The 19,110-nt window shown below is 41.9% G+C and overlaps 3 protein-coding genes across 3 annotated transcripts; all 3 read right to left on the reverse strand.

Annotated features, from left to right (window-relative positions):
- Window positions 1-4,919: 4,919 nt before the first annotated feature.
- Window positions 4,920-7,859, reverse strand: LOC112555313 (bypass of stop codon protein 1-like). The gene is made up of 4 exons (XM_025223662.1): window positions 7,747-7,859; window positions 7,322-7,434; window positions 6,707-6,920; window positions 4,920-5,703 (listed from the first exon to the last, which is right to left on the reverse strand). Exons 1-4 carry the CDS (start codon window positions 7,823-7,825, stop codon window positions 5,402-5,404), a joined length of 708 nt encoding a protein of 235 aa, XP_025079447.1. The 5' UTR covers window positions 7,826-7,859; the 3' UTR covers window positions 4,920-5,401.
- Window positions 7,860-8,852: 993 nt separating this feature from the next.
- Window positions 8,853-10,783, reverse strand: LOC112555229. Its single transcript, XM_025223529.1, has 4 exons — window positions 10,647-10,783; window positions 10,180-10,286; window positions 9,761-9,905; window positions 8,853-9,547 (listed from the first exon to the last, which is right to left on the reverse strand). Exons 1-4 carry the CDS (start codon window positions 10,714-10,716, stop codon window positions 9,339-9,341), a joined length of 531 nt encoding a protein of 176 aa, XP_025079314.1. The 5' UTR covers window positions 10,717-10,783; the 3' UTR covers window positions 8,853-9,338.
- A 3,394-nt stretch (window positions 10,784-14,177) lies between these two features.
- LOC112555866 lies at window positions 14,178-17,764 on the reverse strand. The gene is made up of 4 exons (XM_025224429.1): window positions 17,350-17,764; window positions 16,495-16,613; window positions 16,055-16,151; window positions 14,178-15,802 (listed from the first exon to the last, which is right to left on the reverse strand). The coding sequence occupies exons 1-4, from the start codon at window positions 17,579-17,581 to the stop codon at window positions 15,648-15,650; spliced, it is 603 nt and encodes a 200-aa protein (XP_025080214.1). The 5' UTR covers window positions 17,582-17,764; the 3' UTR covers window positions 14,178-15,647.
- Between the last annotated feature and the right edge of the window lie 1,346 nt (window positions 17,765-19,110).

A 19,110-nucleotide genomic window follows, 5' to 3' on the forward strand; every position in this document is an offset into this window, starting at 1 on the left:
ATAAATAATGAAGAAATAAATGTTTTTTTTTTACCACAATCCTTTCTCACGTGTTGATCCGCGAGTCGCGCCGTAATCTGAATATAGTATTATTTCTTGCTGCATATTAAAGGCGATTAACAGTCTTAAAATTAAAGATAAATTATTATTTAAGAATAACAAAACATATCAAATACATTTAAAATATTTTATTTTACATCTTTACATAGCATGTCTAATTCAAATGTTAATAATTACATGGTAAGTTCTAAACAACCCAAAGAAACTTCACTTTTTATTATGTCATAGCAGCATCATGTTAACAGGTATATTTACCAGAAAGAAGCAGTGAACAGTACAGCTAAATGAAACTCCCAACAAGACATCTAACATACATACAGTACAGTGTCAGTTTTAAACATTCTGACGTTGGGCCACGAAATGAGTGGATGTTGGTCTTTTGTATCGTTGTTGGTTGATATGTGCACTTTGACCTTAGTCTTTCATCGTCTGTGTGTGTATATATACATGTGTATATATATACGATACAGTAGGTTTGTGCCTAATTTCATAGAGGATCTGCATGATACTTCACAGTTCTTCACAATTCACAAGTCTTCAAGTCTTTGTTCGGGGAAGGGAGGGTTGGTGAACTATCTATCTATCTATTCCTCTTTGTGCATCAGGTTGCACATAAGGCCTCAACCAGAGTCCGCCACCGATGTCGATCGGCTGAAACACGCTCTAGGTGACCCCATGTCCAGCCCTTTCCTTTCATCTCCCTTTCCACTGTTCTTCTCCAAGTTTCCTTTGGGCGGCCTCGTTTTCTTCGGCCGTCTGGAGTCCATCGTAGGGCGACTCTGGAAAGGTCTGCTGTCTGCTGGCGGAGCACATGTCCAATCCATCGCCAACGCCTTCGTTGAACCTGCGTGGTGATGGACTCGGTTTCACTTCTTCGGTGGAGTTCTTCGTTGGTGATGGTGTTTGGCCAAAAGATGTTAAGTATGCGCCTGAGGCATCTGTTTTGGAAGACGTCAAGCTTGTTACTGATGGTTTTGGTCATCTTCCAAGATTCTGATCCGTAAAGGAGGGTGCTGATCACATTTGACTTGAAGATTCTCAGCTTGATCTTCTGGCTGATGTTTTTTGCCTTCCATGTGCTCCTGAGTGAGGCAAAGGCCTGACTGGCTTTCGCCAGTCGGGCTCGAATCTCCACCTCCGCATCCCCAGTGTTTGACATTTTGGACCCAAGATAGGTGAAACTGTCAACTTCCTCAATCTCTTCTCCATTTAGTTTGATGCTGTCTTGGACTCTGGCGTTCACTCTCATACTGTTAGTCTTTTTTGTGCTGACCTTCAAGCCAAGGTTTCCAGCTGTTTCTGAGAAGGCCTTTGTTTTTTCCTGCATGTCTTGGTGGCGGTGTGACAGCAGGGCAATGTCATCAGCAAAGTCCAAGTCTTCCAGTGCTGTTGTTGCTGTCATAGTCATGGTCAATCTGAGCCCTCTCCTCTCGCTGTCGGTGGAAGTCTTCATGATCCAGTCCATGGCCAGGATGAAGAGGAACGGCGACAGAATGCAGCCCTGTTTCACCCCGGTACTGACGTTGAAGGGGTCTGTGAGCTCCGTGTCACAGACAACCTGGGATTTGAAATCGCTGTACAGCATTGCAATGACCTGAACAAGTTTTGCAGGGACTCCGTAATGCCTCAGGATCTTCCATAAGGACTCGCGGTGGATGCTGTCAAAAGCCTTCTCCAGGTCGATGAAATTGATGTACAGCGGTGTGTTCCATTCGTTGCTCTGCTCCAGAATCTGTCGCAGAATGAAGATGTGTTCGGAGCAGGATCGCCCAGGGCGAAATCCTGCTTGCTGTGGTCGGAGGTCTTTCTCAAGAGTTGCCGTCAGTCTTGACAAAACAATCTTGCTGAAGACCTTGCTGGTGAGGGAAAGAAGTGTTATGCCCCTCCAATTATTGCAGTCTCCAAGATCTCCTTTCTTGGATAACTTGAAGATGAGCCCTGTCTTCCACGCAACAGGGACCTGCCCTGATTCCCAAATTTGCCTGAAGATTTCAGTCAGCTTGGGAGCTGTCACATTCACGTCTGCTTTTAACATCTCTGCTGTTATTCCATCTGCCCCTGGTGCTTTGCCGCTCTTCATTGTCTTGACTGCTGCTGTCACTTCTTCCAGGCTTGGTGGGTCTGTGCAGATGTCAAGGTCTATAGCTGCTGGCTGGATGTCTGCAAGCTGAGGGGGATCTGGTCTGTTCAGAACTGACTCAAAATGCTCCCTCCAGCGCTGTAGTTTTCCTGCCTCTCCCTCGATGACATTACCGTTCACGTCTTTCACTGGCACATCACTGTTCTTAAACCCATTGTTTAGCTGTTTGTTTATCTTGTACAGTGTCTTCAGGTCATTTTTACTTGCTGCATTTTCTGCTTCATCTGCCAGTTTCTCTATGTGATATCTTTTGTCGGTTCTTGTCATCCTCTTTACCTCTTTGTTCAGTTTTGCATATCTTTGTCTGTGTTGTTCCTTCAGGCGTTCAGATCTGGTGCTGTTGATTCTTTGTTTGGCTGACTTTCTCTCTTCTATCTTCTTCCATGTCTCTTCTCTGATCCACTGTTCTTTCTTTTTCCGTTGGAAGCCCAGTATTTTCTCTCCTGATTCCTGTAAGACTCGATTGAAGTCGTCTAAGGTCATCTCTTGTTGGTCTCCTAGTGCCTGGAACCTGTTCTTTACTTCCATAGCAAAGGCCCTTTCGGTGGCTGGATTTTTTAGTTTGCCGGAGTCCACTCTCTGCTGACGTGCCTGTTTTCCTTGTGATCGACGCAGCTTCAGAGAAACTGTGGCTATCACAAGAGTGTGGTCACTGGCAATGTCTGCTCCTCTGTAGGCTCTAACATCTTGAAGTGAGCTCCTCCATTTTTGGTTGATGATGACATGGTCTATCTGGTTCTTTGTGATCCCATCTGGTGATGTCCATGTTGCCTTGTGGATGTCTTTGTGTGGGAAGAGTGTGCCTCCAATCAGTAGGTTGTTTTCTTCACAAAAGTCTGCCAGTCTCTCTCCGTTGTCATTGATGCTTCCGATTCCATGTTTGCCCATGACATGCTCCCTGCAGGTGTTGTCACTTCCCACCTTGGCATTGAGATCGCCGATGATGAGCAACATGTCGTGGGCTGGAACGCTTTCTGAGGCTGCCTGGAGCTGATCGTAAAAAGCATCCTTGTCTTCTGCCTCAGAGTCATTTGTTGGTGCATAGCAGGCTAGCACTGTCAGCTTGGTGTACTTGGAATGGAATCTTGCTCTCAAAAGCCTGGGTCCATAAGGCTTCCATTCCAGCAGTGCCTTTTCTGTTTTCTTGTTGAGGAGTAGAGCTACTCCTTCAGAGTGCTGAGCGTCTGATCTTCCTGAGAACAAGATGGTATGTCCTGACGCTAGTCTCCTCTTTCCCGTGCCGGTCCATCTGACCTCACTGACTCCCAGGATGTCCAAGTTGTAGTTGTCAAACTCCTTGACTAATTGGAGCATCCTGCCAGTCTGGTACAAGGTCTGGACGTTCCAGCACCCCACCCTCAACTTTTGCCTCGGCTTAAGTAAATCCGCTGTCGGGGCGCCAGCTCCCTTTCGGGTTTGGCTGTCGTCCGTCATTAGTCCAGTCTCCTGGTGTGCTTCATTACCTTCGCCATCTGTGACGAGTTCTCTGGTTTTAGTTTCTGTAACAGGATTTTTTTTACATGGTGGGGTTGTTAGCCCTACCACAACCTATTTTACCTCTAGGTGAGGTGTCCACCTTAGTCGCCTCTTACGACATGCCTGGCTGGATGGCAGGGACCCTATTCTTGCAATGCTTGCTAGGCAAGCATACCCCGGGGTCCCACAGGGGGGGTTGGTGAACTGCAGGCTGTGATTGTAAGTGGATGAAGTGTGAACATTGAAGTGATTGTAAGTGAATGACGTGTGAACATTGTAATGATTGTAAGTGAGTGACTGTAATGGTTGTAAGTGAATAACGTGTGAGTACTGTAGTGACGTCTTTCCTACAGAAGGGTTTGAAGCGGGAAGTTATAACTGTCACAAACGTGTCCAGCCCCACACACACACCTCCCAAGGCCAATGTCTCGTGTTTTGACGAGAAAACATAGGAAACTGCAAGGAAGCGATCGACTCTAACGGCAACTCTATCAACTGTCTAGGCAAAGTTCGCAACCAAGAGTTGGAGAAGAAAAAAATAAGGTCAGACGCCATAATTTAGCTATCTGGCGCCATGATTAAGTTTAATTAATAGGACAGCATTTGCAGACGAATAGTGAATCCGATAAGAAAATAATTGAAGGTGAATAAAAGATTCCCGACAACACATTTGTAAAGTTGTGTACAGTGCAAGTAGGAAGGCGTCCGTTTGTGTTGCTGTCTGTAGTGAATTGTGGTAGGTCTCGTGCACGATGACGTCTTGTGCCTGACGTCTTGTGTACGTCTCGTCTCGTATTGTATCGTGTACAATGACGTCTTAGGTCTGACGTCTTGTGTGCGTCATTTGTTCCACGTCACTTGGAGCAGAAAAAGACGTCAGAGATAAGAGAAAAGCAGACGCTCTAAAAATAGTCAAGTGAGAGGAGAAAACACAACGGTCTTCTCCGCCATCTTCCTTATAACTGTGTCAGGGACATTCTGTGAACTTGTGTCTCTTGGATTCGATTCATCTACAAATCTCTTCATCGTCATCGTCATCTGCGGGGGCTCGTCAAGCGTTGTTTGTGTGTGTGCGTGCGCGTGCGCGCGCGTGTCTGTGTGTGTGTGTGTAAAGTATTATCCCAATATCATTTAAGGTATGCGTGTGTGTGTTTGTATATAAATGTGTATTAGAATACTAGGTTATCTCATTTAAACGTTAATATTTACATAGTAAGTTATAAACAAGCCAAAGTAACTGCACTTTTTTATTACGTCAGCATAACAGCATCATGTTAACATAAGTATAATTATCAAGAAACAAGCACTGGACTGTACAGCAAAATGAACAGTGACAGTACAGAGTCAGTTTGAAATATTGGAATATGTGTTGAGCAGCCAAGAGGTTTTAAATTTTAAAAACGTTCAGTTCATTCTTCTTTACATCTCCGCCACGTCAACACTAAAAGATGAGTTGAGATGACAGGACAATCAGACAATGCCGGACTTTATTTTTTCATTGAACCTAATTTTCCCCAAATAATGTCAATCAGCGGTATGTGCGCACGTGTGCATTCTAGCATGCTTTACACGTGCACCACTCACAAGATTACTTTAAGGTTGACCACAAGAATTGTTTGACTGTCTCCAGGTGTTTCTCAATACAGCGCAGTTTGTAGTCGTAGCCCTCAGTTTTTGGTGATTGCATACATAGGTCTCGGTACATATTTCTGGTTAGCAAGGATTTTAGATTGGTATACACGGTACGCCTCGTTTCCTGCACATTGCAGGTGTGGTGGTGCCTGTGGTCTCTAAGGGGGCTACAGTGGTGCTTGTAGTCTCTGCAGGAGTTGGTATACACCCAGAACTAGCCCCGCCGCCTCTTTTTCTGCATATTACAGGAGATGTGGTGGAGACTGTGGACTGAATAGCGGAGGTGATCATACTGATTATAGTGCTCGTGGTCGTCGTAGGCTCTGGTGTAGTTGGACTCTGCGTGGTCGTGGGTGCTTCTGTTGTGGTTGTAGTAGTTGCTGGAGTACTCGATGCTGAAAAGTGTCAAACTTCAGTATTACAGATTTAACAATTGACGTTATGTTCAATGTTCTGTTCACTAAAACATTGCCTCAACCCCTCGGCCCTCCTGGCACTAAACACTGTAATGTCGATAACCTGATAAATACTCTACGTCAGCGGTTCTCAACCTGTGGGGCGCGACCCCCTGGGGGGTCGCGACGTGCCTACAAGGGGGTCGCGAAGGTGGTCATTTTTTTAAAAAGTTTCTTATACCGGTATTAGTGAAATTAGCTTAGATTGTGTAACCGAGTGGTGAGGGCGATCATACTCCAAATCTCTTCTCCCTATTCAAGTACACTGTATCGACATGCAGTGACTTCTCACTTACAAAACTCAAAACACAATCCCCCTCTAAACAATTAAGCCTACAATCTCCCTCCTCTCGCCTTTTGCCCTCTCTCCCCCAATCTCTCATCGCGGACTCCCCTCTCCCTCTCCAGCAATGAAAGTTCTTCTGCCATTTTCAACTTCGTATATGTGTGAGCAAGGATTTTCAGCATTGGCAGCACTGAAGTCTCAATACAGAAATCGTGTGGACGCAGAGGCTGAGCTGCAAATAGCAGTGGGTACGAACATCGCACACAGGTTCGCTTCTCTATGCAACAGCAAGCAGGCTCAACCTTCTCATTAATCAAAGTGAGTGTCTAATAAAACTAATAAAATAATATTTATTAGCACCACAGAATTTGCTTTAGTAAAATTTCATTAACAGTTAGACTTCTTGCAGATACGAACTTTGTTCTTCCGTTGTTGATTTCCTCGACGCGACGTTGGAGGTTAGCTAAGGCTCCCCCCCCCCCTCTTCCACCGACGTAGCTGGCTAAGGGGGGTCGCGGAGGTACCGGTGTTCGTCAGGGGGGTCGTCACAAGTAAAAGGTTGAGAACCGCTGCTCTACGTGCTTAGTCCACCTTATTCACCTCATTTATTGTGTTAAATAATCTAGTCCCTTAAAGTATATTTCTCTAAATACTCACGTAAACCATAGTTGAAGCATCGGCGGCATTGGTTATCGAGAGAACGCATGAGGTCGTTGTACTCTCGGCTGTAGAGGTTGTAGTAGTAGCTGTAGTGGTTGTAATCATTCCCGCTGAACGACCATCGACCCCTCGCCTGCTCGTTTTCGGGTTGTCCCTCGTAACCCCATGCATGACCTTTACTACGTTGTTGGCAAAGATGTCTGTAGTAGTCCTGTTATGTAAACATCCACACTACATTAGTACAGTAGTCTATTTTTAGTAACCCTACGTCATAGTCCCTTTCCCTAAACACACACACACATGTAGATAGGAGAAAGATGAAATTAGTGAGATGTTGATGTCTGTTACACCACAAACTTGTGTTAATGGACTGCTTGCAGAGGATTTATTTTTCAATTAAGTACTAGAACGAGGCTTGTGTGTACTGTGCTTTCGGCTTTGCCACGTTTCAGCTTAGCTTTTAAAACGAGGCTGGTTTGTACAAAGCTTCCGGTTACCTGAGTGTAATGTAAAGTCTGTTCTTATTTATGTAAACGTCTCCGCTATCGGTATTTCTAGTGTTTTTCAGTTTTCAAAATACCTAAACATATATATCAAAATAAAAATACTCACACATCTTTTATTGGTGGAAACTCTTCGCAGGTAAGAGTTCAACTGGTACAGACGATTGACTTCCTGTCTCAGGTAGTCGAGACTTGGCCGAGTGGTTTGGGGCACAGCCAGACCTTCAAACCAACAAAACAAAGATTCCATTTCATCCCGTCTTCTGTTCGCTCAGGAAGATAACAGTAATCCAGTAAAATATCAACCTTACACTTTAGAAGTATGTGCTCTCACAAGTTTCTCTCTGAATACTGCTGCTGTTGCCACTACTGATGATGACAATAACTAATTATTATCGGCACACCCACTCAGTAGAGAGATAAATGTGTCAGGTAAATTTCTATAATAGATCACTTTCATGTGGAAAAAATTGCGTTGCCACAAAAGAAGAATGTTGAGAAAATAATTTCTAATAGGTGACTACTGGAGCTTACCTTGAGTCAGGCCTCCAAACAGACCTGGAATAATTGCAGCTATGACCGCAAACACTATCGGACTCATTGTGATGCTCATCACTCTGGGACTTCACGTTTCCTCCGATGAGTGGTCTTGCCATTCTTTACGGCAGAAAGTATTTATAGCCTGTGCCAGATTTCATTAAACTGTAAATCTACAAATTAATCTGTAGTCTAACGGACAAAACCGATTCAAAACTAGGTAATGCCGCCACCACCCTGTGAACTTAATAATCCTCGCTGCAAGAGGTATTTCATTTTCGTCTTTTATTTTATGAAATTTTGTAATATTTGTGCGGTTTTAATAGATTCCAGATATACCCGTCTGAATTCAAATTTCTTTTAATCTGAAGGTATGGTATTTTTATCTCTCTTCTCGTCTTTTTTTATCTATGTATTATTAATATTGGTTGGCATCAAACAGACCTTTTAATTTTCTGCAACTTTTATCAGTTTCGGTCTCGCAAAATTGCTACTAATGATTTTAATCTCATAGTAACTGATGTATGAAAATGTTGTTTAATAGACTTTTATTTTGAAATGTAATGATTAATATGCAAATATTAAATGTGTTGTATAATGCCACTTATTATCAACATGTGATCTAAACACTAAAGCATGTTTTCGTACAAGTAAAAATTAACTTTACAGCTTCAAATATATATATATATATATATATTTAACCCTTCCCTTCTGCCAAGTGGAACAAAATTATAATGTACTGTCAAATCTCAAAACACACACACTGTTGCAGTATTCCTGGTTTTTTAGTAGAAAAGTGAACACTGGTCCCCCGGGAACGGGGCACATGGGGGAGAGTTTAGCTCGATCCTCACTACCCACGTCAAAATAAGTTTAGGGGACTGTACTACAACACTCACACGTCCCTCACATAAAGTTACAGGGGACAATACTACAATATTCATAATGGCTACAAAACGCACGCGCTCACGCAAAGACAGAGAGGAACAAACACAAACTACCAGGAGAGCATGCATATCAACTCACCCGAACGCACAAACACGCATACATATATACACAGGCAAGCACACACACACACACACAATGAATGGTGACAGACTGCATCATGGTCGACGACACTTTCTTTATTCCTTGAAGGACAACATTCAAGAGAAAATCCCGAAAACATTCTTCGAGTTTAAAATCATTAAAGTCTCCTCATCTTTATTTCCAGTGGTTCACATTCTGGTCTTGTAGAGAATTAAGAGAAAAAAAAGCTCTAACATTTTTCTGAGCGTCTCGAAAAAAAGCAGCTCTGAAAAAAAATCTGCAAACATGGAATGGTGGTGCCACTGGAATAAGTAAAGTAAAGGACCTAGAAGACTAACTGAACGTTGTAGAAGATGTCGCACAAATGAGAATTAAGAAAGGTCGCCTGTTATTTGGATGTAGTCATTACTTGTGATACAATCTAGTGACATCGAAGTCTTGGAGAGGACTAATCAAAAGACAGGAGGAAAGCAGTAACCGTTGCTGTTTAGTAGACTTGTGGTAGGCATGTCTGTTAATCATGTTCCAGCAATTTCAGTAACAGTAGAGGTTCCTGTTGTTTAGCCACCAGTCCCAACAGTAGTTCCAATCCCAAAAGTTGTATCAGTCACAGTAGTAGTTCCAGTAGTTTCAGTCCCAACAGTTGTATCAGTCACAGTAGTTCCAGTCCCACCAGTAGTCACAGTAGTAGTTCCAGTAGTTCCAGTCCCACCAGTTGTAGCAGTCACAGTAGTTCCAGCAGTAGTCAGCGGCGGAGGAGTGCTGAATGCTGCAAGAAAACAGGATTTTCATCAGTGGCCTCTAATCATCTTTCCCCTTCTCTGTCTCGTCCCTTCATTCTCTCTTCTTCTTCCACCCCTTCTCTCTCCCTGCTTCTCCATCCACGTGGGTGTTGCTTTACTTTTTTTTAATTTTTGCTTTGTTTCCAATAAGTAAGATTCGAGATTTTGCCTTACTCAGGATGGACTGAATGAAGACTTACTCAAGCCAAGGCGACGGATGGTCTGATTGCAGCGGTCAACGAGGACAGCAGTGTTGTGGTAGTTGAGAAAGCAAAGGTAAATAAATTGCCGTGCTCTAGCGTCTAGCACCTGGCGTTTGTCATTATCATCTCTTACGTACCTGGACTGGTGAAGGACAAACACAAACTTTTGTATTGTCACAGATGAAATAAAATTTCACGAGAGACAGACTTACAAATTTATGCAGTCATTAGTAAGAGATAAATACAAACTTTTGAGTCTCATTGATGAGACATACAAACTTTTGAGTTGACATGAATGAGACAAAGATTAACTTCTATAGCATCACTGATGAGAGTAAACATAAACTTCTGAAGCATCACAATGGAGAGACAAACACAGTAATCTGAAGAATGTATAAAAGCAGCTGAGTACTCACGCAGTTGTTCCTGATGTACAAGTCTCTTTGTTGGAGGTACTGTTGGTACGTGTACTGTGCAAACGGGATGTTGCTATCCCGGCATTGCTCTGGTGTAACCCTCCTGTCTGTTGATAGACATGTCGTTAACGATGACAGCTTAATAAATTATATGGGGTGGAGGGTAAGAAAGAGATACCCGTCAAGCGCAGGTGTGTGATAGCATGCTATCACCCAAAGAATATTTGCTAGAAAGATTATATACGGTTTAGAAAACTTCTGCAACCCTTGTTAGGGTTTCCTACTTTCTTTGTAGGAATTTCTCTTTTTTATTTGTCTGTTTTTATATAAAGAATATTATCTGAGCTAGTTTTCCTAAAGTGAGTGAGTGAATGAGTGGAGTGGGTTGGGTGGGTGAGTGAATGAGTGGATGAGTGAATGAATACAAACAAAACAAGCCCAGCAAGTAGAAAACAAAGATCTCTCACCATACTTCTGGCCGACAACCAAACTTGCGATTGTCACGACAACCAGGACCTGCCACGTGATCACGCTCATGTCTCGTAGTTGTTGAGAGTGTGACAAGAACTAATTGCCTGTCTTACTTCATCTGTCCACTCATCCTATTTATACTGTTTTTACAGATTATCTCGGAACACGGTAAGGACAAACAGATCAACATACCGATAGTACAATGTGCAATTACAAGAGTAGAAAGTGACCAACACATGTCCATAACGATTGTTTACGAGTTGTGTTTTCTGTCAACAACTGTGATGGTCGCAAGTAGATTATCTTGTTTGTCGGGCTCGTGTGGCTTAATGGCGCCGATCGCCGCGTGACCTGCAACATCAGAGACAATTAAATTTGTTTACTAAAACTGTTTTCCTCATGTTGACACCTATTATAAGAGGGCTTTTAACAATTCGTTATTGATTCTATTATAGTATTCAAATGTATTTCTAGTTGATTTGTAAAAATTTCACAATTCTGTATTCCCTGCGAGTTTCATCCTGCATCCTGATGTAAGAACTTCAGAAAACTTTAAAGCTTTGATTATTGTTTGAGCAAAATAAATTAGTGAAGCAGCATGTCACCTGCTCATGTAATGATGTCATCTCCCCTACACACACATGTCTACATTTTATTTCCCACTATATCGCAATAACAGATTGTGCATGCCTGTGTTTTTGTATATGTATGAGTGTGTGTGTGTGTGTGTACGCGCGTACGTGTGTGAGAAATAAAATTTATGAATACATCTCTGGATTTGCTTGCTTTCTTGAATATCATTTCAGTAATGTGATAATGGGTAATGTGTAATTATTCTAGTGTTATTAATGGCAGTCTAGCGGCAGGCCCTGATACTAAACATCTACTTGGGTCTCTCCAAATATTATTGTCACCGCAGGCAGCTGTTAATGATTGTTTATCTAAGTGATGATCAGGCTTTTAACACATCCTGCAGTGGTCTGTAAATAAACAAGGGATGGAGCAAGTCAAATCATTATTACCAGCTGTGTCAACCTGGAGACAGGAGTGTGTGACAGCAGGTGGGATGCTGATGCCATGCAGTAACACAAACAGGTTTTTGCTTCCTATTTGACAGTTTTATTATTACAAGCAGTCTCAAGGTACAGTTTATGTGTTTTCACAATATGTCTACAGTACAAAATGTTTTCACAATCCAGGATTAACAGAGCTTGACCAAAGGCAGACAATGCTCCTCCACGGACATAAAGAAAATAATGTTGTCTGTGTATCTGCGTTTGTATTGTATTTAAAATACAGACAGGTAACAACAGGTAACAACAGACTAGTGAGGATCATGAGAACCTTTACGGGTGGTGTACCCTGTAACGGAGCAGCCACCCCCTTCACAACAAGCAGGTGCAAAGAGGTCACATCGCAACACCTGACCTCTTCTTTATTCGTCTGTTGACCTCAGTCATTCTACTATTCCTTCTCGTGAGACTGACGCTACATAGTTAGTATTAGTTGGGTGAAGGTAAGGCTCTCGATATGTACACGACCCTTTGAGTTCAGGGGTTAAAATGCAGAAAGTTCATATGGCATGGTGCTGTTTGTGTGGCCTATGAACCCCATAGTGTGTTCAGATGGTGTAGCGCAGTTTGCATGAGGTACGAACACCCTAACAGGAGGTGGCTCGTTGTATGTCGACTTGTTGACGAGTGTAGTGCGAGTGCGAGAAATTCCCAAACATCGCAGTTAGCCACTTTATAACATCAGTGACTTCATCAAGAAAGTCGCTTCTCTCGTATAAACAAAACCCGGTTCTCTAGCGGCGACATCCAACATTCAACAAATCAAAAAGAAAGTTCCTGGCACTCATTCATACACCCGCCAACACAAGTTCAAAAACAAAATCCCACAGAACAGAAACAAAAGCCTGATGTTTACGACTGCTACTCGATAGTTGCGGATGTGGCGGATGTGGAGGCTGAGTGATCAAGCGTGACAGTCCCCTTCACACTAAATAAAGCCACAGCTCCTACTGGGGACACCAAGGGTCTGACAAAAATATTTTCCTTCACCCCATTAAATCTCAAAATTGAACATATCTATGTATTTCCTCCCATAATTCTTAAATATATTTTAATGGATTTTTATGTATATATTACATTCTTTTCTATTTCCTTCTTCTTATTTCTATGAGCAGCACAACTGTTTCCCTTTGGTACAATCAGAAACTTCCTGTGGGGAACCCCATTGTAAATTCGGTCAGTGTGTGTGGGGGGCACTTTTTATCCGGGCTGCCCAAACGCTTTTTCTGTTTCGTACTTCGTGATTGAACACACCCACGACTAAACACACCCACGACTAAACCGACTTACCAGAGGATGTTGGTGAGTTCGGTCACACCATCACACTTGTAATTAAGGAGCTGGGTCTTAGAGCTTGAGACAAGAACGAGACATGGACAACATGTGAAAGACTGAAGGATAAAAGTATCGATGACTAATAAAAGACAAATATAGAAAAGCAATAAAGAATCGGATAACAACAACTGAGCGTTTCATCAATCTCCAGAGGAAGACGAGTAGATGAAACACAAAAAATCTCTAAAAACATTAATTTCACCGAAAGATTCAGAGTAATTTTGTCCATTAAAACTTGGTTGCAGTTGTCAAGTCTATTTAAACCAGGGGACATAACTGCTTGATTGTTCATGCTTGCCTCGGTGGCTTACTTCCCTTACAAGTTGTCCTAATATGAAATAGCAAGGTACTGACGTCTTTATTCTGAGTGAGCATACACAAACATGAATGAGCATGACTGAAATACACGTTGTCTTAAAAGGTCCAGTCGGTTGCAACAAAAGAAATTATTATTATAAAAAAAACAACCAGAATGCAAAGACATCAAAAAGCACAAATGTGGCTGGATAGGACACACCCTGCACAAACCAACTGACACCATGGCCAGGCAGGCACTTGACTGGAACCCTCAGGGGAAGAGGAGAGTTGGGAGACCAAAGCTGACTTGGAAAAGAACAGTAGAGAGCGAGGCAAAGGACGGGGGGAACACATGGACCCAACTGAGGGGGGGCTGGCCTATACCCGATTATGATCATGATGATACTGAGATGACATTGCAGAAAAAGTTTATGGTTATACAAATTATGTGTATCAGGCACGATTCCGCCTAACAGAGAAGAGTGGAGCTGAGCAGACTGAGCAGAAGGGATTAAAGCTGTGTGTGTTCTAAATGAACCTGGTAATTATACTATTTCGTTTGTTTGTTTGTTTGTTTGTTGTTGTTTTTTTTGCACAAGTTAAGATAGGCCTGTACTTTGCACTTACATGAGACTAAATTAGCAGCTTCATCCTGTTTTAATGTGACCTTTGTTTAATGGCGAGAAAGAGATTCTGAGAAGTGTGAAAGTAGTAATAATTATATTCTGTTTTTGAAATTTCATGGTGAATATAGCGTTTACAAGCAAATGGCGCGAGGATGAGGATGATTTATATACAAACTATAAAAACACGAGACAGACGTACCGACAAAATATATATTTCAGGTAAAATCAAAACTGAGGAACAGGTAAACAGCTTCCTTTTCCTCACTATGATACATCTAAAAGGATTCCCTAAACTGTCTTAACATGCCAATGCCAACAATATTGCATGCCACAAAGTAACATCCATATTTTTACAAATGGTGAATGTAAGCACATTTTTACATACTCGTACGACCAGGAAACCAATACATAGGTGTAAAAATTAACAACCACATTGCCAAATGTATAAACAAATGCACCGCTACTGTTACCCGATTCTTATTGCTTGCCATGTGTATAGACTAGTAAATTTAATGAGTTTCAAAATGGTCTTGGACAATTCAACTCACAAAGTCACAAAGAAATATTCTAGACATGCAATCTAGATTGTATACACACACTCAATCACTAGCTCGTTCCCATAGTTACCCATCCACCCTATGATCACCCGTTTAACAGCGCGTCTGCTCCACTCGTGGAGGGAATAGAAGTCTGGCACCAACACTATCGCCCTATTCATCATTATCACATGACAAGCAGTGACTAGCAGGCTTTTAAACCTCTCTTGCCCTCTTAACGACACAAGAACAATTCTGAGATGAGTTTAAGGAGACCTGTACATTAATACTGCTTTTTGGTTAATAATTAAACTCTGCTTCCACTAATAGGCTGCACATCATATCACATTCACAACCTCAGTAGAGGATAAACATTCTGTCATATACAGCACTACAACTTGCAGCTAGATAAAAACATCAATAAAATCTGAATTTAAAAAATGTAAATAATATTAGAAAAAATAATCAATAAACAAACTGATCAACTTAATTTACTGTACCTATACCATTCACACAAAACTAAAAAAGATAAACAGCAGCTTTGTGACACCTTGTGACAGCAGGTTTGTGACATACCAATATAGTATACCAGTTATATCAGTTTTTGCTCAGAATTTGTACTCTGCTGACATGAGTAAACTGCACATTTCCCCCTTCACAAACTTTTATATCTGTAATTTGTCATCACAGCTTAGTAAACAGCTATCAATAAACATTTCCTCAGTCTCCATGAGGTCTCATTGGCATTTATCACATTTGTGCATTATTTTTGTTCTTGTTTGTTTATAGTTTGAATAACTGACACATCTGCAGTTTTTTATTAATAATAATAATAACAATAATAATAATAAGTGGGAATTTATAAAGCCCAATATCTCAGACAAAGGCGGACTCGTTGCGCTGAACAAGATCACAAATTGTAACAAAGATGTAATAAAAAAGAACAATGCGAGGACTTGCTGTCTTTCGGCAGTAAAGTAAGATGACTGTAGATGTACGGATGTAGATGTAACCCCAGAGAATAAGATTGATGACATCAAACTTCTGGTTTGCCTGTGCATAATCCAGCAAGCAGCTGTTCAACTGTGGTGGTGTTGCTGGTGGTGGAGATGAATTGTTGTCATTGGCCTCTAGTGGACGTGGTAGTCAGCGACCATGGCGAGGTCTTCAGAGGACGAGTGAGGATGGTCAGCCACTTGTGTGTCAGTCGAGTATGGCTGCATGTTGAATGATGAGATGTCATCTGTCACCTCAACTGTGCTGCCTCTGTACCCCAGGTATTTTCCTGAAACAAAAGGTAGCAGTAACTGTAGCAATATGCCAACCCATTATTTGCGAGAAAAATAGCGAGGGCGTCGTCGAGGGTCTTAATATTCTCTGCATTACACTTCTACATTGACTTTTACTGTGGACACTTAACTCCCCTGTAGCACCTGGCATGTGATCATCGTGTGCAAAGTATCTGCTGTAAGGGAGACACAAACATGTCACCAACAGCGACTACTCCACCTGGCCCTCATATAGGTATTTACCGCACCTGGAGTCACAGTCGGGAGGAGACGTGTTGTCCCCGTATCCTGCATGATGAAGAGACAAGGATGTCGGCATGACTTAGGGTCACCGGATAGTTCACACTGCAAGTCACAAGTGTCACATGGTTTAAAGGTGACAAGTGTCAGTAAGCATCACATGAATATATATATATTAGTGTTTCGAGTCACATATGATAAAGTAGCAAATATCTATATCTTCAACATGTGACAAGAGTGTGATTTATATCTGGAAGCTCTTTTGACAAAAGTAAATAAAATTTCATGGGATAGCCAGTCACGTGTCAGATTTAGGAAGAAGTAGCTCAACAAGGGACATTACCAGATAAAATAGTTTGCACTGTATCAACTTAATTTATGCATTATTCTATTTTATAATAAAAGGTCCACGTATTGTACTCTAACAGTCTGTATGACAGTCACTCACCAGGTGAACTTGTGATTCCTGGTTGACAGCCACGTACGTCAGTGTCTTCATGTTCATGAAGGTGGCCGCGTACTGACCATCCTCCTTCAGGGTGTAGTCTCTCTTCAGGAAACGCGCAGCTGCAAGAGCAGAAATGTGTATCATTGGCAGATGAATGTACACACTCACACTCACACACACACAACAGACAACAGACAAACTAACACATCTACCTGACTACGTTAGCACGTGAGTGCACGACCAACGGTGCCGTGGACCCCACATATTCTCACACTCATCTTTCTTATCATTGACACTTTCGTTCGCTGTGCGGTCTGAAGACGATGAAAGACGACTCGGACAATGCTTGAAAGTCGAGCTGAGCAGCAACAAGAGGAATGTGAGTAGTAATTCTTTGCATCTGTCTTCAACGTTGAGTCAGTTCAGTCATCAACATGAAAGCTTTGTCCTTGTTGTCCCTGTCATCAACGTCATCTGTTTTCTGCTCCACGAATTCAGTTTCGCCCTGGGGAATATTTTGTGGGCAATTGTCATGATTGCAGTATTTCTATGGCCTTTCTTTACAGCTTTTTATGATCATTGTATTATTTCAAGTGTCTGAAAGCTGAATGATATTTCTTGGAAAGTGAAAAAGACTTTATCTCAACGACCTCCAACATAAAGACAGTCTGCAGTCTTTCCTTTCGCCTTTTCTACTCGTCGTCCTCTTCACATTGCTCATCATGAAACCTTGTTTTTGTAATACTACACTAGGACCAAAGATGCAAGCCCAGGTGTGATACAGAGGTAGCTAGGAAACTGTTTACCTTTGTCTTATGTAAAGGTGAGGTAAGATGTATCGAGGACACTGCTTACCTGGGTCATCTAGACTGCTGATGGACTCCATGGTCAGGATTAAGCCAGTTTCAGAGACAACCATAAACTCAATCTCACCCGGTTTTCTCAGTAAAACCTGTCGTAGCTTGTTTTTAACGGGCTGTGGCGCGTCATCACCGACGCGAGTTATCTCCGCCTCGTCACAGTTGTCTGTCAGTTGGTACGACTGTCTCAGCTGCAGGTGTCCACAGATCAGAGGCCTGGGTTCCATCTTGTGTGCCACCCAACTAAGTGAACGAGCTGTTGGTAAGTCAAGTGACCGGCGAGTCGTCAGGTATTTATGTCCTTCCCTCAATCATCGACATCATCGAACAATTCGCTGATTGGCTCCTTAGGTTTAACCCCATTTTTTCTACACAGGGGAAGTATTTTGACCAAACAGTGTTTCCCACGGGGAGTAACCTAAATTGAAACTAATTCTTTTCCAATTCAATTCAATAAATTTCCTTCTTTCACTGTTTTCTCGTTTGTCTGGCGGTCTGTCTTTCTCTCTTAGCTGTTATCTCTCAGCAAACTGCTGAGCGCCGGCATTTTACAGTTTTCATTTAACAATAGCCTGTTAATTTGCTCTCATTTGTTGTACTCAGTTGCTATACTCATTTGCTCAGTGTACTCAGTGTATTCACTAAACTGCTGTACATACTTGCTACTCTCAGTTGTATTCACATCCTTCTCTATTTCCTTCTTATTTCTGTGACCTAAGAGCATCACAACTTTTCCTCTCGGTACAATCAGAAACTTCCTGTGGGGAACCACACAGTACAGTTCGGTCAGTGTGTGTGTGTGTGTGTGTGTGTGGGGGGGGGATGATTTGCATGTTGACACAATTTGAAAATGGTGTACCAAACAGGGAAATCACCGACATTTTTTACCGGCTACTCGTACTTCTTTTCTGTTTCCTGCTTCGAACAGACCCACGACTAAACCGACTTAGCAGCGGATGTTGGTGAGTTTGATCACACCCTCGGCAGTCGTCGTAGTCGTCCTTGCCGGAAGTATCAAAGCTGAGTTACTATTAATACATAAATATATATAATTATTAATCTCAAAGTAAATAGAGAGCAGTCAACACACAATGGTGTGATAATATCTGCGTTACAAAAATCATGCCACATACGTGTTTTAAATCATATGTAAATTTTCAAACTATATTTGTTTTGGTTTTTTTCTTACAAAGTTTTATTTATTTTTTCCTCTGAAATGTATGTTTACTGTTGGTTGTGCTTAAGAAAACTGTTAAATGAAAGAGGTGATGTAAGAGGTGATGTAAGGTTCATCAAGTGGAGAGCTGTGTCGACATCAATGGTGGGTGAGGGTGAGGTGTGGAAATGTGCAGAGAAAGTTGGGGTCTTGTGTGGACAAATGATTTCTCACTCAAAATGTTTATGGTTGTTCTCTTCATGTCAGCAGACCTACAATAATCTTCTGAGATTGGAGCTGAAGTGATGACACCTGTATTCTGTGTACAACCACCTCACCTGAGTGAACACACAGACTGAACACAATACTGACACGCGCTCTTTCACTCAACAAAACACAAACATCTCCATGAGCATCCCACTACTGTATTCAAAGATGCCAAAAGATATCTTGTTGGCCTAGCTTCTCTTTTCTGTTTTGTACCTTTGCTTATTTTTTATATTATTATCTTTTAAGGCCATACGTTGATATATCCTAGATGCAACACACATCACTATCCACTTTATCAAAGGGACTAATATAAGTGTATAACATCAGGCG

The sequence above is a fragment of the Pomacea canaliculata genome, linkage group LG14 (assembly GCF_003073045.1).
Source record: "Pomacea canaliculata isolate SZHN2017 linkage group LG14, ASM307304v1, whole genome shotgun sequence".
Lineage (NCBI taxonomy): Eukaryota > Metazoa > Mollusca > Gastropoda > Architaenioglossa > Ampullariidae > Pomacea > Pomacea canaliculata.